The 24,122-nt window shown below is 40.9% G+C and overlaps 4 protein-coding genes across 4 annotated transcripts; 3 read left to right on the top strand and 1 right to left on the bottom strand.

Moving 5' to 3' along the window:
• The first annotated feature begins 856 nt into the window (after positions 1-856).
• On the top strand, positions 857-7,987 carry pwp1 (PWP1 homolog, endonuclein). Its single transcript, XM_071896981.2, has 15 exons — positions 857-1,032; positions 1,392-1,450; positions 1,704-1,885; positions 2,131-2,216; positions 2,561-2,657; positions 2,916-3,026; positions 3,292-3,422; positions 3,924-3,991; positions 4,339-4,435; positions 4,554-4,615; positions 4,770-4,881; positions 5,969-6,059; positions 6,450-6,571; positions 6,905-7,010; positions 7,304-7,987. The coding sequence occupies exons 1-15, from the start codon at positions 967-969 to the stop codon at positions 7,399-7,401; spliced, it is 1,488 nt and encodes a 495-aa protein (XP_071753082.2). The 5' UTR covers positions 857-966; the 3' UTR covers positions 7,402-7,987.
• Positions 7,988-8,090: 103 nt separating this feature from the next.
• Positions 8,091-9,155, bottom strand: LOC139909825 (protein SSUH2 homolog). Its single transcript, XM_071896980.2, has one exon. The coding sequence runs from the start codon at positions 9,153-9,155 to the stop codon at positions 8,091-8,093; it is 1,065 nt and encodes a 354-aa protein (XP_071753081.2).
• An 862-nt stretch (positions 9,156-10,017) lies between these two features.
• Positions 10,018-13,686, top strand: mrpl42 (mitochondrial ribosomal protein L42). The gene is made up of 5 exons (XM_071896985.2): positions 10,018-10,132; positions 11,108-11,171; positions 11,894-11,978; positions 12,365-12,528; positions 13,545-13,686. Exons 1-5 carry the CDS (start codon positions 10,054-10,056, stop codon positions 13,588-13,590), a joined length of 438 nt encoding a protein of 145 aa, XP_071753086.2. The 5' UTR covers positions 10,018-10,053; the 3' UTR covers positions 13,591-13,686.
• Positions 13,687-14,844: 1,158 nt separating this feature from the next.
• Positions 14,845-22,143, top strand: ube2nb (ubiquitin-conjugating enzyme E2Nb). Its single transcript, XM_078281944.1, has 4 exons — positions 14,845-14,951; positions 16,302-16,548; positions 18,066-18,206; positions 19,138-22,143. The coding sequence occupies exons 1-4, from the start codon at positions 14,922-14,924 to the stop codon at positions 19,182-19,184; spliced, it is 465 nt and encodes a 154-aa protein (XP_078138070.1). The 5' UTR covers positions 14,845-14,921; the 3' UTR covers positions 19,185-22,143.
• Positions 22,144-24,122: the final 1,979 nt, after the last annotated feature.

Genomic DNA, 24,122 nt, shown 5'->3' with positions numbered 1-24,122 from the left:
TCTCACATCTAATGGTTTCAGGCTGTAGAACAAGAAGCTTTTTTTCATCAATATGAATTGATAATTTATCTCCACCATCCAGAGGCTTGGTCCTGCTGTGTGGCTGGGTGCTTGCTACAACATTTAAATGCGTTGTGTATCACTACATCATTGCTGACAATCTGCCACCATCATCATTCTCACCATATCGTCTCTATTTCTGTTAATCTGCTGGTGGTTCGAGCCAGAGAGAGGAAGTCTTTTGCTCAGCAGACAAGAACATCTGATTCTCTCTCAGGCCAATTTTCAGGAAGAAATCTTGCTGGTTTCAATGATGTCTTGAACTTTCCCTGTAGGCTCCCTCTCAATCTACGCGCTTTCTCTTTTCTGCCATCTCTCACCATAAATCTCAGATGTAGATTTTGTTAAACGTTATTCAATAGAGGTGACTTGAGCAGTTTGAGAATGGAAGTTTTGGTCTCATGAGAAGTAGAAGTTATAGCCCAATTTTAGTTTGATTTGTTTGTGTGTTCTGAAGAGGGGAACACAGCATTTCATTGGTTGTATTATGCAGATCCCATTGAGTACAGAGGTATGGTTTCTGTTTTACAGCCAAAAATAGTTGCCAGTTGCAGTAAACTATGCCTCAAAATGGGGGGAAAAGTAATACAATACTAAAAACACTAGCCAAGTTTGAATTTCGTTGAACTACCTACAAGCTACTGCAAGATGCGGTTAAAGTGGTGGTTTTATTACATGTAGTGAAACTCCCCAACACCGGCTGTGGGTGGTTTTAGTTTCTTCTATATTCTGATCAGGCAGATTATTCAAAGTTTATGTCGTCGTCATCAAGATGCGACGCAGCTTGAAGGACCCAATTCAACTCACATGTACGCCCACCGTGCATGATCTGAGACAGTCTGGTTATACAGCGTGTATTTGTACATTTTATCCTATTTGATTATTAAACCAAGCCGTGTAGCGACAATGAGCTCCCAGATTACTTGTGTCGGATGGGTGAAGCGAGGCGTTGCCAAGGGAACACCTGAGAAAGTAAGTAGCACACAGCTAGCAGGCTAAAGTTAGCCGAGTAGCTAGCGGCTAATGTGTCAACAAGACAGTTTCACTCTACTTTGAAAGTTGGACACGCTAATTTAAATGACAGTCTGTTCTAAAACTGTCTGGATGTATTTTACATCTATAGCCGGCGTTACAGATAATGTCGCACATCAAATTGTCAACTCAAACAAAACGTAGCTTGTTTAGTAAGTAACTTTCAGCTGAGGGTGTGAATGTCAGATCCCATGGCGTTTATAATCATATGATCTCTCGACCTTGTGTTATGTATATTGATAGCTTCAAACACTTAAACTCATCAGCTTACCTGAGCCGTTTTCTTTATCCAAACTCAGGTTGAGTTGAGCCAAGAGGAGCTACAGCGCATCATTACTGAAGCAAAAGAAGAGCTGGGGTATGGTGACAAAAATTATAAATACTTACACATTATGGAGTGTCTACTTTTCATCTGTCGATAGTATCATTATCTTGCAATGTCAGCACTCAAAAGTTTCCCAGTTAATGAGAGCTGGGCCAGTGTCTACCTCTCATCAGTCCCCCCCCCCCCCCCCTCTGCCCGACCCCTATTGTTCTTGTAATCGTTCCTCCCTGAATACCCTTCATCCACAGCTGGAGCTGAAGTGATGTGTTTTCTCCTCCACTATCAGGGAACAAGCAGGCAAGGATGAAGAGGACGATGACGAGGGCATCGGCGGAGAGCAGAAGTTGAGTGATGTCACGACGGAGGCGGAGGCTGCTGGAGTCCCACGGGATGAGAATGAAGAAGGGAGGGAGGAAGACGACGAGCTGGCGGAGTACGGCCTGGATAGATACGATGAAGAGGATTCAGGTGAGGCTGCTGCATTTATTTGTTCCTTGTTTTTTCTCTGGCCTGTACAAACAGTAGCTTCTTTATGTTCATTGTGCTTTATCATCTTTTTCCCCTCAGCATTTGAATGCTTTACAAAGAGCAATGCATATTTGAAAGATTTCAGACTTTAAAACAGACTTCTGTCTGTTTTAAACTGAGGTCACAGACATGAGGAGAGAATAAAAATGGACTCTGTATTGTCTGTGTGTCTCCCTCTGGTACAGTGACGGCTAATCTTGGTGACAGTCTGGCTGGACTCACTGTTTTCTGCTCCAACGAGGAGGATCCTTACATCACCATCAAAGACACAGTGAGTGCTCTCTCTATATTGCTGCCGTTTGGCAGATACATTTGTCCAAAGCGCCTTACATGCACATGTACTATATATTATGTATGTACTACACATTTAGTATGGGTGGCTCTAGTGCGAGTCAGAGCCTAAAGCCTGGCATTAATACTCCAACCCACTGATTTTTGATTTTCATTTCAATGGTCTGTCTGGACTCATGTGTCAGGTGATGTTGGTGGCTCCTGCATCTCCCTCAACATTGAGTTGTGTTCACAGAAAACAGGTTAAAACATGTTTAAACAGGTTATATCTTGTGTTGAAAGGACTGAACTGACTTGCGCAGCTGTCTTTGTTCTTCCCTCCAGGACCAGTATGAGCGAGACGATTTCCAAATCAAGACCACTGACAATCTCATCCTCACAGGCAGGGCAGAGAAGGACTGCTGCAATTTGGAGATCCATGGTAAATGTCTTAGGATGGGATGTGATGAGATGACATGGAGTAAATATGCTATGGACACACAATCTGTCTGCCTGGATACTGTCATTTTGGCTAAGAACATAAGCTAAATGCATATGTGTGATTTTAAGGTGATTTTAAATATCTGGTGCCATTACTCACTAACATCTTTCCCCAAACTTTTACTACAAAATTTAGCATTAGAAATAATCTTGGGGAATTCCTAAATTCATATTCAAGGATCACTTGTCACTTTTACAGTTTACAACTCTGAGGAGGATTCTCTGTACGTTCATCATGATATTCTGCTGCCAGCGTACCCGCTGTGTGTGGAGTGGCTGAACTTTGAACCCAACCCTGCAGAAGGACCAGGTACGTAGAGCTCGAGTTGGCCTTGAGAAGCACATGAATATCAGTCCACACCCAAATAAAGCCTGAGATTCATTTGACAATAAAGAATTGCTAATAACAGTATTATTCAACATTATTTTTGATCTTAAGCCCCGACCCAAACCCAAGCAGTCCCATCCTGACAGAACCCCACCAGTCTCGTTCTGTCCCCGCTATTTTCCTATCTCACATGCACAAATCTCTGTACTGACCTGACCTTCATGTTCTCTGTGTGTCTTCTCTGCAGTAAACTACGCTGCTGTGGGCAACATGACTCCACAGATAGACGTTTGGGACTTGGATGTGGTGGACTGCTTGGAGCCGGTCTTCACCCTGGGGAGTAAGAAGGCCTCCAAGAAGAAGAAAAAGAGCAAAAAGGTACGAGCCTGGTCGGTGTCTCATAATGTTATGCTAGCATCTCTATAGTGAGAGCCGGGTGTATTAACTTTTACTTCCATCAGGTCAAAATTTAAGGTGAAATTGTAAGTCAGTGGTTAACTATGTTGCATTTTTGTCAGTTATTTCAGTCTTGATTTGGTATAAGAACTCAAAAAGAAGACCTAAAATTTAATTTTTGCATATATAATAATATAATAATAATTTACTACTAAGGGCATGTCTTGGCTTGAGTCAGTTGAAAGGCAATTGAAGCATAATATGATTATAATCCAGTTTGGTGACTTGTTGAGGGATGTGTTTTTGTTTTTTGTTTTTTTTCCCTGTATTTTTGGATTTCTGAACACATTTTTTGGTGATTTTGCTTACTTTTTGTTCTTTATCTTTTACATAATTTTTCGTAGAGATTCCTACGTTTCCCCATTATTTCCTGCTCCTTTACACTTTCTTGAACACATTCCTCCTTGTTCCTGTTGATGCCAGGCAGCAGCAGAGCCTGTAGAGGGACACACAGATGCAGTACTGGACTTATCCTGGAACAGAGTGGTCAGGTCAGTGATCTGAGGGTAATCTAATTTAGTACTGGAATAAAATACAACAGTTATGTACTCTACATGCACAGTATTACTGAAGTGCATAAATTAAATTGTTCTTATCATGTACTCATTACATCATTGCACTTTAGACCTTTGTGCCAGAGCTGCATTGCACTTGAAATGTGTTTGATGCTTGTGGAATTGGTGTCATACAGATTTTTATGCTTATCCTTTATGCGTTTTTGATATGCTGAAACTGTACATGTGTTTATGTATTTGTGTATGTGTTTCTGGTGCAAGTGAAATTACCTCCATGAGGACATTTAAAGTCTTTTGCTCTAAAAACAAACTTCTCTCAACAGGAATGTCCTGGCCAGTGGATCAGCAGACGAAACAGTTATCTTGTGGGATCTGTCTCAGTGCAAACCAGCTACGACTCTGCGCAGGCAAAGCGATAAGGTATTCAAAAAAAAAAAAAAAAGATTATGCTGAATGTAATTCACACTGTGTATTTGGTGTTACAGCTTTAGTTGTTGCAGGCTTCGGCTTCTGGGAAACAAAGTCTGGTCTCTTTCAGGTTCAAACGTTAGCATTCCACCCCTTTGAGGCTCAGACACTGATATCAGGATCATATGACAAGTAAGTTTCATCCAATAATGTCATTACTTTTGAATATAAAATGAGGTAAAAAGCAAAAAACACTAGCTGTGTCAATTTTATGCATCGTTACCGCTGACTGTTTAGCTGTTTCCCATTCAGAATGAGTTTCAGCCTGAGCTTTTCTCCCGTGCAGGACGGCTGTCCTGTATGACTGCCGCAGTCCAGACAACAGCTACCGTACCTGGAGGTTCAGCGGTCAAGTGGAGAGGCTGGTCTGGAACCACTTTTCACCCTGCAACTTCCTGGTAGGTGGTCGCCGTCGCCTCTTCACTTTACAGAGGATGATTTATGGGCAACCTTTTGAGGAAATGGTGATGGTGGCTTCAGACTGGGTAGGAATATGCAACAAAAGTCAGTGTCACGCATATTTCTTTACTCATTTTGGAGGCATGCAGGGCATATGCTAACTGTGGAAACATTAAAATTGCATCGTTTCTTCAAGTGTTGTTATTACACTGGAATCCAAGTTATTTGACGTTGAGTGACAGTTACAACGGTGCTTATAGAACCATGACGATGCCTCCAGCAATGAGTTTCTCCCAGTTTACAGCCAAATGACACATGCACTTTGCATACTGCCAAATGGGACACAATCAATGGGCTTTAAAGAATAAGGGTATGTTGCAAAAGGGGTGTCGGTCTTAAAAAGATCAGCCAATAGCAGATTGCAATTGCAATAGCGTGCTTTTAACCAGTAGATGTCAGTCCAGTCTGAAAAGTCGTCTCTGTGTCCATCTACATTGTATCAAAATGTTGCCTGTTTATCAAAGCCTTAATGTTTCTGCTGACTCTTCTTCAGCTTCACCCCACACCCAAATGAATGACAGAATTGGTAAACTAACCCTAAAACAATGTTTATCTCAGGTGGTGACATTGTCTGAGAAGCTCTCTGTGTTTGTCATGCCAACTCCCAGGCTTGCTGTTACAAACACGGATGTTGTCCAGATCACTTGAGCCTTTGCACAACAGCATTACATAACTGTGGTTTAGACACATAAACAAGCGCATTTGTCCTTGGGAGTGACACTTCCAGTTCTGTCAGTAGCATATTATCTTTTGTCCATACCGTAGGTTGTAGTTCTTTTCTTAGGTACTGGTTAGAGCACAAATAATTATCCATACAAAGATTAAAGTACAACTACACTGAAAGGCCTCAGACTTGTTCCATTACTTTCATATCTTTAATGTTTCTTAAGAGCATTAATAAATACAGTTGGGGCGTAACTTTTGTCCATGGTCACTGTGCACTTGGCCTCTTTTACCCCTCTTCTATTTCCTTCTCTTACAAGCTCAGTGGTTAAGTCCAGCTGTATGGTTGTGGTTGTGTTTCAGGCTAGCACAGAGGACGGTTTTGTCTACTGTCTGGACGCTCGCTCAGATAAACCTGTGTTCACACTGAAGGCACACGATGAAGAGGTGTCAGGTAGGGGAAATTATGGATGTGATGTTTAAAGATGAAAATTGGCCACAGTCCCCAAAAAAATGTTTAGGCTTAGTGTTTTTTTCCCAAATGTTTCTATTTTCATTCCTTTCATCAGTGCAGAATATAAAAACCACAGCTCAAATGCTTTAGCACTAGGCCTTCTGCTGTGTGTCTTTTAAACTATTTCCACTGCTAAGAAATGAACTTGCTGGTGAAATTCTAAATGCGCTTGCTACTGTTGACTGTTAATAAAAAAGTTGGTTCCACGCCCAAGTGTCATAGGTTCCTTGGTATTAGATATACCTAATGTGTTTTTATATAGACCTGATGTACTAAAGGTATGACAATGACTGGACTATGAAAAATCACTACTAATCTATTTTTCTGCAGGTTTGGACCTTAGTAGCCAGATTAAAGGCTGCCTGGTCACCTCATCAGCAGACAAACACGTGAAGATCTGGGACATTTTGGGCAACAAACCCAGTCTGGTGCACTCACGGGATATGAAGATGGTAAGTACTTATGTATATGCAGGTCCTTCACTTTAATTCTTTCATGCCTGTCAATGAAGGAACAAGGGCCATTTGAGAAACATTTTACTATGTCAAACTCATCAATCACAATTTCACAAACAGAGGATTTCTTCCCCCAGAAAGTAACTATTTTGTAAGTAATGCTTGGAAATAAAAAGCTAAATACTGCTTTACTTTCACGCTGTCTAAGTATAGATGCATCTTTTTCACATGTGCATGTCTCTTTTGTAATGTAACTCCTCTGATAGGGATAGGTCATCTCCATGGCGATAAAGAGGTGTTGTAATGATGTCATTCCTCATCTGTAAACAGGGTGTGCTGTTCTGTGCCTCATGCTGCCCTGATCTGCCCTTCGTCTACGCCTTTGGAGGACAGAGGGATGGCTTGCGGGTTTGGGACATAAGTGACGTCGCCGCAGGTACATTTCACACTAAACTATCTTCCTTTATCTTTACAACACACAGAAATCACAAAATGCTGTTTAACAGCTTGTGGCTCAGCTTGTTCTCCATCCTTGCAAGTTACTTAACTATTTGCGAAAACATGTTTATTCCAGTCACATTTGTTGATGATAAGCTGGCAAAACTATTTTCTATCTGTACCTCTGGATTAGTGATTAAGCAATATATATTGACTGACATTTATAATGTTAATTGTAAATTTAATATTGTTTGCAGTGTTCTGATGTTATTTGTGTCTGTTTGCCTTTAGTGGCTGAGGTGTTTGGCAGTCGAGAGCGCTTGGTGGTGAATACAGCATCAGAGGCTTCCAGCAGTGCGGCCACAGCAGATATGGAAGTTTCCCAGTGACACTCTGGATCCAACAACAGCCAATAAACGTCAGTTAGGCTGTTCCATATAGCTCCATGTTCCTTATAGTGCAATGCTTCATTTCCTGGCAAAGGTAGTGGGTTAAATGGAATTGTAATCTTTTGAGGACTTGAAAGAGTGGCCAAAGTGTCCAAGAAGGGGCCAAGAAGACCTGAAAGACTTTTGAATTTTTTCCAACGTTTCTCTCACAACAAATCATTTAGCATCAATGATGGTGCATACTCAAAGACGTGTCAACAAAAGTAAAGGCCTGTAAACAGGTTTCTTCTAGTCATATAAGTGGATATATCTGAATTTATCTGTATAATTTATCTTAAATGTTGAAAATGCAAATTTTGGATGCAAAGATCCAGGTCAGACAGAGATCATTGTTTATATTTCTTTGAGATCCCTTTCAGTTTGCCCTTCATTGTACATTTAACAAATATTGCAGTACATAGTCATGTTACTATCACCTGAAAACCGTTTTCACATGACAAATACATGATACTATGACAATTTACATTGTAACATTGGATACCTGACTTTCCCGGTAAAATGTAATATTAAAAATACCTTCATAGAATCACTTGACAAAATGAATGAACTTTTCAACACATGGTGGTATTTAACAGGCGAAAGCTTTTATTTCCTTGTGGTGATGTCCCACATAAGAGCACGGTCCGTCGTCAGCCGCAGGGGAAACATCTCACCCTGCAGCGTGGGTAGTGTGTCCAGTGGACGGAGAGGTCGGCTCCATAGATGCAGACCGACCCGGCCGTGTCCCTCCAGCGGTACCGGACCCAGGTGACGGGCACCGCTTTCAGCTGGTGTCTCTGCTGAACGATCCTGCGGTCGAGCCAGCCGGTCACGGATGCTTTCACCAGATCCTGAGAAGCGGCGTTGACCTTCTCCGCGGGGAAGCCGGTGATCGGCCGAACCTGGAGGCCGCCGGCGCTGTAGATGACATCACCGACCGCGTGTGCCACCAGTGTCCCTGGAATGCCCCCAGTCTTCTCATAGAGGTAGTGGTCAGCGTGGCAGTGGTACTCCACCATGAGTTCATCGAAGTAACACAGCAGGCCTTTGCCCACGCACATGTCGCAGCACGCGTGTCCCAGAGCCATGCAGGGGCCGCAGGGCACCAGCCTCTCCCCCCTGCACTCTCTGCAGATCCTCCTGGCCCACGGTCGGCGCCCGCTGCACGCTTCGCACGGCCTTCGAGCCGAGCCGCAGCAGTACTTGCATACCACCCTCTTCTCTCCCGAACAGAAGGGACATGGCGTAATTCTGTCTGTGTGAGCCATGCGGCGTTTCAAAACCTGGTCGGTGAACATCTGGTCTGGGCTGACCGTGACCCTCCACGGCCGCGCCTCTTTGGGTTCCTCCTCCCAAGTTTGCGGGAGAGGGACAATTCGTTTGGAGTGGGGTTCGAACCTCAAGCACACCGACCTTTTCTCTGTGAAGGTCTCTAGCTTGTAGCAGTAAGCGACCTCGCAGGTTACAGAGGTGATGGTCATCCCCCGAACCACACAAGGGGAAAGAAGCGGTTTGGCTCGAACCCAGGCCATGAGAAGTGCACGAATCCTCTGTTCTGTCAGATTAGGAAGACAAAAGGCGTTGAAAACTTGTGGCTGGGGTGTTAGTGATGCCTTTCCCTTTTGTTCCTCCTCCTCTGGCGGGGGAGGAACTGTGGTGTACTGAGATGGATCCAGTAGGAGGTCAAATCGATAACCTTGGTGCTCAGCTGCCATTTTGTGGAGGTGACTGCTGGTGCTACAGCCTCCTCTTTGGCTTCATGTTGGCAGCTCTCCAGTTTGGGCCCAAATTCAGCACTTTGGGTTCTGATTCTTAAATATTATGATGCCACAATCCAACAGTTGGGATCTCACTGTTCTTTATGTATGTTTTGTCAGATAAATATGGAAATCAAAGGATACAGAATGTGCCATGTCAAAGTATTAAGTACATGCACTAAAAAGAATGATTCCAAGCTGAGTTTTGGGCATAATGTAAAACTAGTTTAAGTTCAAGTTTATTTATATAGTATAATAGTATATATATGTAGTTTATTTAAATAAAACAACTTTGTACCAAAGTGCTTACAGAAATTGCTTATAAAAGACAAGAATAAAAATGCAAGAACAATAAAAACACATATGAGAAGAAAACTAAAATAAGTACTGTAGACATACACAGGGACACACACACACACATCATACACACAGTCATGAGTATACATACATCCACACACACCTGACCAATCAAAATAAAAAGCTAGCGAGTAAAAGTGGGTTTTAAGTAAGAACATTCTTAAACAAACCAACCGAATCAGCAGATCTAAAGTTTTCAGGGAGACTATTCCACAGTTTAACCTAAATTATATTGTAAGACTGTATAGGATGCATGTAACATTATCCCTGGACAAAACATACAAATCGCATGTTATTATACTATATAATAAAAATATATATTTTGTTCACCAAAAAAATGTAATACTTTTGAGTAGCGGTTTGGAGACAACATTTTCAATTTTGTAGCGCACTGTTCATTAAATAATGGCAGTTCTGTGATTGTCTCTTGTACGGCGGAACTAAACTGAGTCGGAATGTTTACACGGAACTATTACAGTGTCGGACATAATTATTGAGCATGGCGTCGGGTCATTTGTGCAGGTTAAAATGCCTTCTTTCGCGATTTCCTAACACAACAAAACTGAGACACGCACAAAGTAAGTTCTCCCGTTATATATTTGATCAGGTGTTTGTTGAAGGAAACACTTATTTCAGTGACTTGAACGTAGACGAGCTAAACGCAACGGTGGTGGGAGGAAAAGCTAGCTAACCTTGCTTTTTACTTTAACTCCTAATTTAGCAGTCCAACGTAATCCACAGTTCATTATTCATCATTCATTATAAATAATTTAAATGACCTAAGACAGGCCAGTGTTTATGAACATGAGCAACCAAGAGTCCAACCCGCGGTGTTATGGAGACACTTGGTGGAGCTGCTGCACTGACTGCGAATGTCAGACTGAATTATGGACCTTCTGTGAGGGTTTACACGCGAATAAGATTCATTTCATATTAGGGCAGACAGTTCTGTATTGTGAACAACATCACAGTGAATATGAGGATTTCTGAGAAGTTTCTGTAACTTATAAATAGATAAGTGTGCTCTCCAAAGTTTTATAACTCAGAACAAAGGCATTTGTGTTTCCAGTTCCACAAAGTGTTGGCTGTGAAGGTTTTCCATGGAAATATCCCTAAACAGTGTGTGGAGAATAGCTTACTGAACACAATTCAAACACAGCAACCCTCTCACTTACTCATTCCCTTCCTCAGGCTACAGAATGATCATCCCTGTTGATTGGACAACTGTGTCTCTATCAGTGAAGGAGGTCTATTATTTCTATTTAACAGAGCAGCTCCAGAAAGTGTCTCATAACTTCATATGGTGGAAGTCTTGGCGGTGCTTTCTGGTCTCAAGGTGTTTTTGTGAGAGCCCTGTTTGTTTTCTCAAATCCAGACTGAACGGTTTGAGATCATAAGACTAACGTGCATTATGTCTTAATGTGTATTTATGCTTTCAGATCTGATCCATGAAGTTTAGCTAAGATCTTTAAGTGTTCATCTAGCTAATATATCTTGTTATATGTATGATATTGGTATATCTTACCTGTTTGTTCATTGGTTATCTGTTGCAGCATCTTTGGTGCCGGCTCTTCAAAAGTCAAGTGTCTCTGGTCCTTCACTTGATGGCCCCGGCAGGTGTGTCAGCCAGTTAATTACATGTGGAATTAACATTTCAAAGAAGATCAAAAATGCACCTATATTTAGTCTAGATTGGGCACCAAGCCCCATGTAAACACTGGTATAAATCCTTTTTTTTTGACAAGCAGCCCCCATTAGGTACACCATCCAGGTGTGTCAATAATACACTGAATGTACAAAATATTAGGGACACTAACTCTTCTCATGAAGTACACTGATGAGGTGAATCCAAGTAAAAGCGATTATCTCTTACTGATTTCCCTTATTAAATCTATACCAATCACAAAGGAGGAGATGTGGATAAAGAGAAGCAGACGAGTTACAGAAGGATTTTAAGCTTTGAGACAGTTGAGATGTGGATTGTGCAAAAAGGACTGCAACTCAAAATCAGGAAGATGTACCTCATATTTTGTATATTCAGTGTATAATGTAGAAACAATTAACTACAGTTTGAGCATTATATTATTACCAAATCAGCTAATGGCTGCTTGCGTCTATATTTTTCTTACTGTAGTTACTGTAGCACCACTGCTGAATTAATACAGAGGAAACATTGTATTATACTTTTCCAAATCAAAAAGTTGGACTGTAGCCACCACTATGTGTAACAAATGTTGTGACAAGGTTGTATTATCATTATTAGTGAGTTTTTGATTGTACTTTGTCAGAAATTGTGTTCCTGCGATCAAGACAGTAACCTGACAATCTCTTGAATTTAGTAACGTAGAAATCGGTGCGACTTCAGATGGGAAAACCATAGTGTGCTACCATCCGTCGGTCGACGTTCCCTATGAGCTTACCCAGGTAGGAGTGTGTTTTCTAGTCTCATAAATATCAGGGTCATCAGTTGTCTGTACATCTTAGAATATACACACTACACGATTTCTTGATGTAATGAAGTAATTAATCATTTTAATTAATTTAGACCTGTGTGCTGTGAGAAAGCCTCTTGAGAAACAGTGTGATGTGGGATTTTAACCCTGTAATGAATTTGTCTTGGAAGGCTTAAGGCTGAATTGTTAAAATCTTATGATGTGCATCCACTCCAAAATGCTGCATCTGAATTTATTTGCAGGTGTAAATCAGTGCGCAATAAATCTTCAATATCTAAGAATTGATGTCTGTCAAACAATGGAATTATAAAATGGGGAAATGGAGGGATCTTCGCTGATGGCAGTAAATGTTTGCAGCCCATAGAGCGTCCAGACCCGCTGAGCAACGTGGCCGAGACTCACGACCAGGTGCTGAAGGCTCACCTCAGCAAGGAGGTGCTGAGGGACAAGCAGGGGCCGACCATAGAGGAGCTGAGCAAGATGTTCTTCACCACCAAACACCGCTGGTATCCAGTAGGACAGTAAGTACACAAATAACACAGCACCGACATACAGAAATCTAATTCCTCAGAGTTTTTTCCCCCCATGATTTCAGGTTTTTGCACGTTCAACAGTAATCTCCTATTAGAAATGATCTGGAGATGTTTTTTTCCTGTCTTTGTCCTGCTTTTTGTATTCCTTATCACATCCCTGAGATAATCTGTCATACTGTCACACATAATCAGTAGTGTAACCATAATCTGTACCTACATAATCTGTAGATAACTCGCATACATAATCTGTAGTGGGGGCTGCACGATATGTTGCAGTGTGTTTTTTGCTGAGTATTGGAATTACAAGATTAATTTTAATACATGTGGACACAGCTTTCTTTCCCTACATGATTACACTTTCAGAGCTTGAACAAATATTCAAGGGTATGTTAGAATTTGCTCAGTTTGAGTGAAGTGAAAGCTTTTCTACAACATGCAACTTGATTTGTTAGCAAGGGATTCTGCACAGCACAGGGATACCTTGTTTAGGAAGCTGTCTAAATAAACCTTCTCTATGAGGAAGAAAAAAAAAGCACCCTCTTACAGTTTGGAAAGGTCAGTAATGTGATCACAATATTTTCTGAGAAGTCATGCAGCCCTAGTGTCAAGTAAGGGAATGTGGTTTTGAATCCGTCCTGTGCTACAGATGTTATGGTGAGGAGACCTTAGCTTTTCTGTGGGGGAAAAAATAGGTAATCTACTATCGTTCCATCTATCACCGCTTGTGCTGCTGATCACAGGATTGCTTGTGATTTATGTTGCACTTTGAAATGAACAAAGCCATTGACAAAATGTAGGTCAGTTGTGGTATTCATGTGTGATGAGTTCAATGCAAATGTTTGCCTGTGGTTACTGCTAGGGACAGAATAGACATTCATTTGAGAGTGCTTAAGAAGGCCTGTAGCTTGGTGGTAGCTAGGGTGGTGCTGAAAAATGTGCACTAATCAAAAACCTTTCCCTGGATAAAGCTCAAAATGAGTTGTCTTCTGTTTCGCTGTTCACAGGTACCACATGAGACGCAGAAAGAAGGATCCCCCAAAAGACAGATAACTGGAGGTCATCTCCTCAGAGGCCGAGTCACAAAACTGCATGCAATGTTTGGTTGTGTTATTGTCACAATGCTGTATAATAAAATGCTAAATATGAGGTCAGTTGTCATGAGGTTTTTTATGGTTTGATTGGTCAAAACTGAGCTTAGTCACTCAGTTGGAAGCTGTTGTAACACTCACAATCCTTTGGCTTTGAATGTATACTTCTATTGTGTTTAGGTCTGCTGTCATACTGTACAGTTTTTCTGCACTATATTTTGTCCTGAAACTAGTGTGTCAATTCTCTATTGTGTAACTGACTGAATTTTCCTCTTGCACACATTGTACTTGCAAAGTAAAAATAATGATGCTGAAATCGGTATGTGATAAAGTGTACAAAGTGCCATATGCCTGTAAAATCATCCTGGTTACTGTTACTGTGTCCATAAAGTCGGTCCTCTACTAACGATGGAGCGATGGAGCACCTTCAGGATTTTTGTCTCTTGATGACTTCAAAGATTAGACTAGAGTTATGCTTCTCTGGTTTCTAGCTTTGAGATGAAGAGCTGCTTAAATATCTTTGAACGATCTATGTTTAAAATGAATTCTGTTTTACAGATTTTACGTTTTAAGTGGAAAATTTTGTGTTTTAACACCCTATAATTTAAAAAGGGTTGAATTGTCTCAGGGATTATACATTTTGCAAGCAGATTCTTCATCTCTAAAGTGAGGGAAAACTGGCATCCTCCTTACTGTATTTGAACAAACCACCCATACTTTAATAAATGCACCACATCTAAAGCGCTGCTGCAGCTCCACACTACAAGAGAGGAAAAAGAAGCAAGAGGTCTCACTCCGACTGCATTTCTGGGGGCCGCAAACATCATCGCCAAGTGCAACAGGAAAAAAAAAAAAACATTGGCGTTAAAGGAACGGTTGTGAGATATGGCCTCATGTTGGACCTCTCCTCTATTAAAGACATCTAAAGTAGTTTTGGACAAAATAACTGTATTTTCAGATCTCTACCAGTACCAGATTGGTCGCCATGGTAACGCCATTTTGCACACAAAATATGCTTTGCTTATGCTGTTTAATGTAATCTACCACACACCACCTTTTTACATTTATAGATACCCTGTCATAGAGCACATTGTTTATGTTTACAGTCCAGCCTACACTGAGTAGGTTGAGTGATTCGTCTTTCCAACCATTGACAATCTTTGACTGAAGTACAGTCCCATACGTCATCTGAAGCCACCGGAAGAGTGTGTTATTTGGCCCCGCCCCGTGAGCTCAGTCAATCCAACCTGAAGAAGGCGACTCCACGGCTAAAAATATAATAGCTAACACAAGATGGCCGGTTTGCCCCGTAGGATTATAAAGGTACACTTTACACCGCACAATGTGTATGTCCTCATAAGCCCTTGCGTGCGTATTGTAAAGATTATTTAAAGTGGATGTGGACGTGCACTCACTGCCATCCAGCGTGTAGCCTAACGTTAGCGCGGCTAGCATGGTAGCTCTTATCTAGCTATCGTGCTGGCTAGCTAGCCTCTGTCTGTAACTATTTTGTTTGCCACTTCCGTTTACTCCCTTCAGCGCTGTGCGTGATTTCATATGTGCGCTAATCAGTTATTATATCTCAAATGTGGTTTTCGTCCCTTTAGATCGCATTTTTGTTTTATTGAAAAACAATATATAATGGTAATAAACCCCAGTAGCAATATGAATGGGCTCATGTATTTGAATAAGCTACCTAGCAGCTGTGGCAGTAGACATGTCTTGGTACACATGTCTGGCGCTAATGTGAATTGCTGCCTTTGCTCTCTGATTATTTATAAATGCTTCTCATACAGAAAATCTTAAACTATTACTTCTGTTTCAAAGATAAAGCCAGAACCAAACTGGAAGTGAAAGCCGGCTGCGCTGCCGCGTCTTCCCCAAACCTCACCGCAAGTTTGGCTGGGCCAGGCCCAGCAGTGGGCGCGAGCAGCTTTTTCCGCTACATAATGTTGTATTTTAAGTTTGATCGCAGACAACAACATCACTATGTCTGAACAAGATCGTGGTTCCTTTGTAGAAGGTTGTTACTGCAGCGATCATAACCAAATGTAGAAATTCATAATGTTGTCTATACAGTTGAGTTAGCTTCCTTCCTGTTGGCTGCAGATGTTTCAGTGCACCTGCATGATCAGAAGTAGAAATGTGAAAAATGCTGTTCTTCCTCTCACTCCCTGCTCCTCTGCTGGTCTCTCTGGTACACAATGTTGTGTTATTGAGTTGCGTTTTTAAATTGCACCAAAACTCAGTTGAGAGTCCACCTTTGATTATATGAATTTATTATACACATCAGAGTAACTGCTGTCATAAGTTACATGAAAAGTTTTTTAAGAAAATGAAACAAATTATTGCCTTTATGAAAATATTTATTTTCTTTTACCCTAGTGGTTGTTTCTTTATGTGTTTTGTATTACAGCAAACGGTTGTGAGTTGTATGAGCAATGCACCAACAAAATTTTAGTTTCTCTTTGTGTTAATAGACAGTAACTTGTGGAATGCTGTAGTGTGTGTGTGTGTGTAGCTGTGAGTCTGAATTAGCCCATTGTCATCTGTTGCATGTCATAAAGTCTGTGGACTTTCTCCCTGATTCTTATTTGGTGCATGTTTTTTTATTCTGAAATGTTGTGTTTGTGTTTTGCTTTCCTGCCTGCTCTGCCTTCTGGTCACCTCCAGGAGACGCAGCGGTTGATGGCAGAGCCTGTTCCGGGGATCACAGCTAAGCCCGATGAAGGAAATGCACGTTACTTCCATGTGGTCATCGCAGGGCCTCAAGACTCCCCTTTCGAAGGAGGCACCTTTAAACTTGAACTATTTCTTCCAGAAGAGTATCCCATGGCAGCTCCCAAAGTGCGATTCATGACCAAAATCTACCACCCCAATGTTGACAAATTGGGAAGAATATGTTTAGACATTTTGAAAGGTAAGAGTGCATGTCGGAATCACTTAACCTGCCCAAAACAATAAATGTATATGAATTGGTCTTGGTCACATTAGTGCAGAAACTCATTGACAGCTTACTGCAGGGCTCTAAGCTAACCTTTTTGCTTGGTAGCTCCCACACTCAAAAACTGAAAAATTAGACACTCTAAAAGATTTAAGGAGCATCTTTTTTTGTTGGAAGAGTTGGCAATGCTGTAAAATCATTATCATTTTATATTCTGGATGCATCAAATTACTGTCTAGCACACACCCTTACAAACCTGCAGTGTGGCGCATAAAATCCCAAGTTTCATTTTGGTTTTCACAACGGGAGGATCTGTTGAATTGGATATAGTACAGCAGGAGCAAAGTTCCTTTCCCTTACACTGGTACAGCGCTAAAAACAAGTGAAACAAAGTGTGGAGAAAAATAGACTGGCCTAATGTGCAACAACAAACCTCCTAGTTCAAGTTCAATTTTATTTATATAGCACTTTAATAACAAAACAAGTTTGTACCAAAGTGCTTTACAGAAAAGCTCCTAACATCAATATAGTGATCGGTTTTGGGGGCATTACCCATATTTAAAACAAAAATTACCTTTAAAAAGTTGCTGACCGGGAAAGGGGTCAGTTTACATTTGACTGGCATGAACAAAACAGACAACAGGAGAGGGGTTGCCATGCTCTAAAGCTTTAAAGAAGTCACTAACAAAAGTTGCAGCAGACAATTATTTGTAGGCGCACCAGTGCACCCAATTTTAATTTCCAGGTTGCACAACTTGTTTATTTATAGCTTGGTCACACTTTAGAGCGCTGTACTGAGGCGGACTGTCCATACTGACAAGACATACAGGGACAACCGTACCTCACCTACAATGCAGAGGGACAGTGAAAGACATATGATGGAAATTAGACTATACATATCACACTACATATATACATTTAACATTTAATGTGCTCAGCATGTTACATGTTTCTGTGTTACAACTGTTACATGTGTCCATTCACTCGAGCACTATGCTACTCATCTACTGTTGCTGCTGATAATAACAACATAGGAACAAAAGCATTGTTTTAACATGTATTGGATAAATAAACACAGTGACCTTTTAAATACACAGCGGTCTTTTGGGCACTAGGGTGGGACAGCTTACCTACTGCTAATACTAACTGTCTTTCTGTTTGTCTGTTATCATTACAAAGTTCTGATTCTCACACCATTCTACAGTCTTGACAGTAAATGCAGCAAAATGATTTGGCTACCATCATGACAAGTGAACAAAAATCCTAAATGTATGTCTAGATTTGGTTTGCTCTTGGTCTAAAGGGTGGGAATCTACGAGTGGAGGACAAGTGTGTACATCACTGACATGTTGTACCTGCTTGGCTCCCCATGTATATCTATGCTGTGTAACATCAATGCTTTCTCTTGTTTTGACGTCGAAAGCAACATCGACCCTTTGAGCTGTCAATTTTTTCTTTCCTTGCATCTGTTTATGGACTTTTCTTCTTTCCAGATAAGTGGTCTCCAGCCCTGCAGATCCGTACAGTGTTGCTATCGATCCAGGCGTTATTAAGTGCTCCCAACCCAGACGACCCCCTGGCAAACGACGTTGCAGAGCAGTGGAAGAAAAACGAAGGCCAAGCCATTGAGACAGGTGGGGATTAGATTTATGTTTGTCCTTAACACTCCAGACTCCATAACGATCAGCTGTGCTGAATTTGGCTGCAGCAGGCAGCCACAGATTCTCTCAAGTGTCTGCAACATGAAAAATGCTCTGCTTGGTTACAACAGCAACATCCACGTAAAGTGGTCACGATGGTTGCATCCTGGTGGACTTCATTGGAATTCTTCATTTTGAATGTGTGAATTTGTGACAGCTTCACTGGGCTTCACTGCCTTGCTCCCCCTGACAGATACTGTTATCCCATCAGTTTACACTGTGGGGCCTTCACCAGCTCTGATACTAACCAACACTAAAGCTGGAGGTGTCAGTTCTCTCAAGCCTGGGTAAAGTCCCTACATCTGGTCTCCCATCCAAACCCATGTTTGTTAAGGTCCAATACGCCAACTTTGGAACAGTCCCTCATGTCCCGCCCCAACATTCTGTTTTAACTAGAAATGCGTTGAATTACAGAAGCAAGACACCATCGAATTGCCATTTCCTTTTCCATGGGACTTTAAAGTGATCCACTGGGCAGTTTGCTCTTATTTGTCTCAGTGTTGCTGTGGCTCAAGAGAAGGCCTATTGGTTATGGTCTAGACTTGTTTAGAAATGCTGGGATATTGCACTAATTTCAGGCTAATGTTATGGTATGGAAAAAAAATACCCAGGCAATCTGACTGTACATGTGAGTCTGGGTAAAGAGTGTGATAAGCAAACAGTGATGGACAACTTTTCATAACATAGGTATTGGTATAAGCTGTAACATTGGTCATGCCATAAGTGCTTACATTTTTAGTATGGGTGAACCCGGTGGGAACCAAACCCTGAACTTTATCAGTGTTTGTGCCATGCTGTAGCCACTGAGCCCCCCCGCCCCCCCCAATCCACAACAACCACTGTATCTCTGTCTCTCCCCCCGCAGCCCGAACATGGACCAAGCTCTACGCAGGCAACAACATTGAAGCATAGAAGATGAGAGAAGAGGCGTCTGAATGTGATCCACAAAATGTACTCCTGTCAAGATGGTCTCCTCCTTCATTTGAATTTCATGGACACACAAAAAAAACAACAACAAACAAAACAAAATAATATAAGTCCAAATCTATTTGAAAGAGAAATGACGAGATTTACTGCTGCAAACCTCTGGGTGACTTATTTTCCTCTCCACGATGCGTTAGCTGTGTGTTAGCCTTTGTCCTGTGTCGCTATTTAAATGCATGGACAGAGAACGGCGCCCTCCCCGCTACAGTCTTAAAAAGTATGTGTTCAAAATCACATGATATGCTCTTCCTAACTAGACACACACTGGCATGTTGGCAAAAATATCCAACATGCCTTAAAGGTGTGCTACTTTTAACACATTTATTATTATTATTCAACACATCTGTGTGTTTTGTGATGTTATTTCAACACATTTTTAAGAGTGTACCGCTGTCTTTTCTCCCCTCCTTGTATAAGCAGGCGGATTGTAGGAATGATGAGCTTTCCCTAACTCTTTCCAGGGAATACGTCGACTTTTTGGCAAACAAGCCCCTGTATTATCTGACCTTTGTGCGACAAGAAAATTGGTTGCTTTTCCACACCGTGTATCCAATATTTGAGATTGCTACCATGCATGCTAACACTTCAGAACACTGTATGTTTAGCACAGGGGGCACCAAGTACTGAAAAAACATGAGTATATTTAAATGGTTCCAAACACCAAATGCATCCTCAAACCTAACATCAATCCCAAAATCAGCCTTTTCTTCCCAACCCTTGACACTTTTTGTGACTGTGGCACAGATCAAGTCCAGAGATTTAAAACAAAGCTGCGATTTGACACTTTTGATGAACTGAGAGAATGGATTGGGTTTCGCAGGGCAATGAAATAAACATTTCCATCCACAAGCCACCAAGGCTGGATCATTCCAATACTTAGCACTATTTAACACTTTCACTATTTTACCTGTAAGATATATTTTTTAGAACTCCCGCATGTAGTTGGTTACCTGCCAAAGCGGCTGGTAGAGGAGACGTACTTAATAGCCACAGCCAAAATTTACAAGCATTTAGTTGGTGGCCGGTCTCAGAAATGTCTTGCCCCTTCTGATAGATGATGTCATTTTAGCTCTTTTCATTATTTGCAACTTAACATTGGTCTTAGGTTGATTGAGGAGACAGGGTTGCTTATAATAATGCCTCAAAATTGAATTTAGCGTAAAATTGTCCTTTCAGAATCATGTCCAACAATCTCGTAGGCACTAATATGAAATGTTGCTATTCACATTCTATGAACGCCACGACTCTTGAGCCTTTTGACCTGTGGGTGGAATGATTGTTTCATGCTCATGTCTGTTCAGTTTTCTCATATCTGCACAAGTGCCAGTAAATGTTTGCCATTATTGGGCCAACAGTTTAGTGTCTGCAGCCCCTGTTTGGACAGTTTGGGGAGGGTGGACGGGAGGGAAACACTTCCACACACTTAAAATGTGTCGTTTCCAACACGTTAGGAAGGGCAGCATATCTTGGGTTGCTTTTTAACACAGCATGTTAATAGAAAGTCATGTTTTAAAAAATATTCAAAATACTTTGTGTTGAAAAGGAACACGATGTGCCTGTTGTAACAGACTACATGTGTTGAAAATGACTTTTTCAAGAGTGTAGGAATGTGAGGTGTTTGTTTTTATTTTCCTTTTTTTTTTTTAAATGTCTGTCCATGCTCTCTATGTTGCCTGTTCTTTATTTTATTTTCAGTGTTACTTCATTAAAAAGCATGTACCATAACCAAACCAATATCAGGACAGTTCAAACTTCTTCAGGATGATTGTGAAAGTTGAGGTCTTGGGTTTTCTTTAAAGGGAAGGTTGAGGTTTTTTTTTTTTTGGAAGCCTTTGTGTTATTAATCACTAATTAAGTTTTCACGTTCCTGAGGAGTCGGTCCTAACCTGCTGTTACCATTTGTAAGCAATGGTAAGGCAAGTGATGATGATGAACTTCATTGATCCCTGAAGGAAAATGGGTCAATTGAAGCAGCAAAGAATAGGATCGAGATAGCAAGATGCAACATCCTGATCATGCTAATACAGAGTCCCTATTGGCTAGACAGAATTCTCGCCATGTAGAAATCGATTTCGTTTGAAACAATTAATCTCAAAATTGCATGATTGCAACTACATTTTTTTAGTGGGACATGATCGTGATCTGTAGGAGAGACTTCTAAAAAGAATCCAGAGACTTTCCTTTTAAAAGATGTATTTGTGGGTTAGAGGAATCGGTGTGAAAACATCAGACTGTGACTTGAAGCGAGGCATGAAAGACTCATTGCCCGGTCGCTCAGATCCTCCATCATATTACTTCTGTACGACTCATCTGAGGGAGGAATCTGTAATGTTATGTTTTAGTAAAACTATTTTTGTTATGCGTTTTTTGGTTGATCTCTTTCTTCTTCCATAATTTCCTTTTTTTTTTTTTTTTATTCTTGCAGGCTTGGTGTTGCATAGATTTGTTTGTTTCATATCCTCACCCAGAAATGTTTCTTAACTGTTTCTAACTGCTACATTTATTCAAGTTCTGAAGAAGGAGCAAGGCGTAAAAACCTGGTTAATTTATTGTTTCCTTGAGGGACTTAACGGCAACCTAAAGTAAAATCAGTCACTGGATTTTCGAGGCATCTAGATCAAGGTATTGAGAGATCCAACTCTGAGTAATCAGCTCCCCGTGTGTAAAAAAGAAGAGTTCTGTCGGTAATTTCAGTACATTTGCATACATGGCTCTTCAAATGCTCTGTAAATAAACTGAGTTGAGTAAGTAGAGGCTCTCCTTGTGTATGTGGTGTGGATTTTACAGTGACCCAACGGTGAAAAGTTCTCAAAAGGCTTAAGATTTCATTCCTGGTGGGTTGTGCTATGAAATTAATCCATTGAATCCAATTCCTGATTACACTGGATACTCTGATCTTGTGTCTTTTATGTGTTAATGTCCAGTTTGTCCTGACTGTTTCTTGACAATTTCCCATTTCTTGACCTACATGCACTTTTCATATAGCAATCCACATGATCTGATGTAGGTATCCCATGTACTATTAAATTGGGCCCTAATCTGAGCACCTACATAGAAATCTTGCATGGATGTTAAAAGGAAAAAGGGTTCTCAGTGGGTCTGTCAGTGGGGTTTCTCAAGTAATCTCCCTCCCTCCGACACACTGTTGACTCGATGAGAGAAGACTTCATTATATCCTTTTTTGTGGGAAGTAGGACCGTTCATGTCCAGCTGAGGGAGGCATTGACGCTAAGTAATAAGTCACAAAATATAGTTCATACAGTTTTAGAAGCAAATGATTTGAGAATACCCATGCTAAGAAATGTATTGCATGATATGAAGCAGTGGTTCTCAATCGTGAGAGGGAGCCCCAAGAGTCTGCATGTTTTAGCACACTTTCAATGAGAAAAGAACTAATTGTCAGATCGGCTGCTGTAGTGTTTGTTTGGGATGAAAACCTGCAGAGCCTTGAGCCTCGACGGTTGAGAACCGCTGATGCAAAGGATCATTTTTCAAATTTATAAATGAGACTGCGACCCTTTACTTTTTTTGTGCTGTCCCATAGAAGTTCACAAGATGGCACTACAAGCAAATTGTAGCTGGTCCAGACAAGTTCATTCGGTTTGGTTGCTTCATATAACTGAGGTACTTCACAAGGGAAAGTTAAGGGTTTAATTTAAAATGTTATTCTGACACAATTTATTGCTGACATTTGGGGAATATTTTCAGTTTGGGCTCTACCTTAGGGCCTAAAATAATTTCCCTTTGTGTTTCTTCCTAGCAGTATGACATATTGACACCCAAGATGCTGCACATAAAGGAGGAAATATAATGTTTTAATCTCATTATTTAGCATATACTGAATACCAAGAATGGTCTTTGTTCCCTCTTGACTGCCGTGTCTGCTTCCCTGAAGGAGGCACCTGTAGTGGAGTCCCGTGTTTTTCAAGTTTCCTCACCAGCGACTAGTGTTTCACAATGTTTTATGACCCTGGCTTCGTTTATATGGCAACAGTGAGTCATTCAGGCTGGTATGCAACCGTTCCTAGAGTGGAAATCCAGGAAACGATTCCCCTCATTATCTGAAATATCTGACAAAACATTAACTAGTCTTGGAGGAGGCTGTCTCTGGAGTTGGTTCGTTCTTACACTGGTCATCCTCAGAAAATCTTTGGTTTTGTTGTTTTGCAGTGACAGGTGGGATAGTATGCAATACCAAGGGTCAATATATCTTCAAAAATTATATTGTAGCTTATTTAGCCACTACTTTCTGATTAAAAAAAATATTGTATGTTCACATGCTTTGGTAGTTAAGATCAGTTATAATGATAAGTGTGATGTTTTTGCTATCTTGCTATCCTGTCATGGTTCTGTTAACTCATATTGCAGTCACTCCATCCCTGTGGTAATTACAGTCTCAATTTGTAAGTGATTTATTCAGATTTGTTATTTATTTATTATTTTTATTCAGACTGGGCTGTGCAGTCAAACCAGATGTTGGCCTAATATTTACAAAAAAAGCCAACTTTGGGGGACAGATGGATGGAATTTTCTACAATGAGTGGCAGAAAGATTAGACAATCACTTGAAAGTAATAATTTTGAGTGATGGACCCACTTACCTGAAACCATCTGAATTGTCCTGATGCTGTCAACACCACCCATCTGTTACACCCTGCAGGGTAAAACAATTGCTACGAGTTGGAATAGTGTTGGGGTGCCGGGACAGTGGGACAGATGTGCCTGTCAGAACAAAAGATGTAAATACTTTCATTTCAGCATTTCTGCATTTAAAAAAAATCTCAGGGCAATCTTGAGGGCAGCAACCCTCAAAAATGAAAACTGGACAGCAACCACATCCCTCTTTGACAATTTGACAAAGACACAA

The sequence above is a fragment of the Centroberyx gerrardi genome, chromosome 24 (genome assembly GCF_048128805.1).
Source record: "Centroberyx gerrardi isolate f3 chromosome 24, fCenGer3.hap1.cur.20231027, whole genome shotgun sequence".
In the NCBI taxonomy this organism is placed as follows: Eukaryota; Metazoa; Chordata; class Actinopteri; order Beryciformes; family Berycidae; genus Centroberyx; species Centroberyx gerrardi.
The sequence above is the reverse complement of the archived record's forward strand: the minus strand, read 5'-3'. Positions and strand labels throughout refer to the sequence as shown.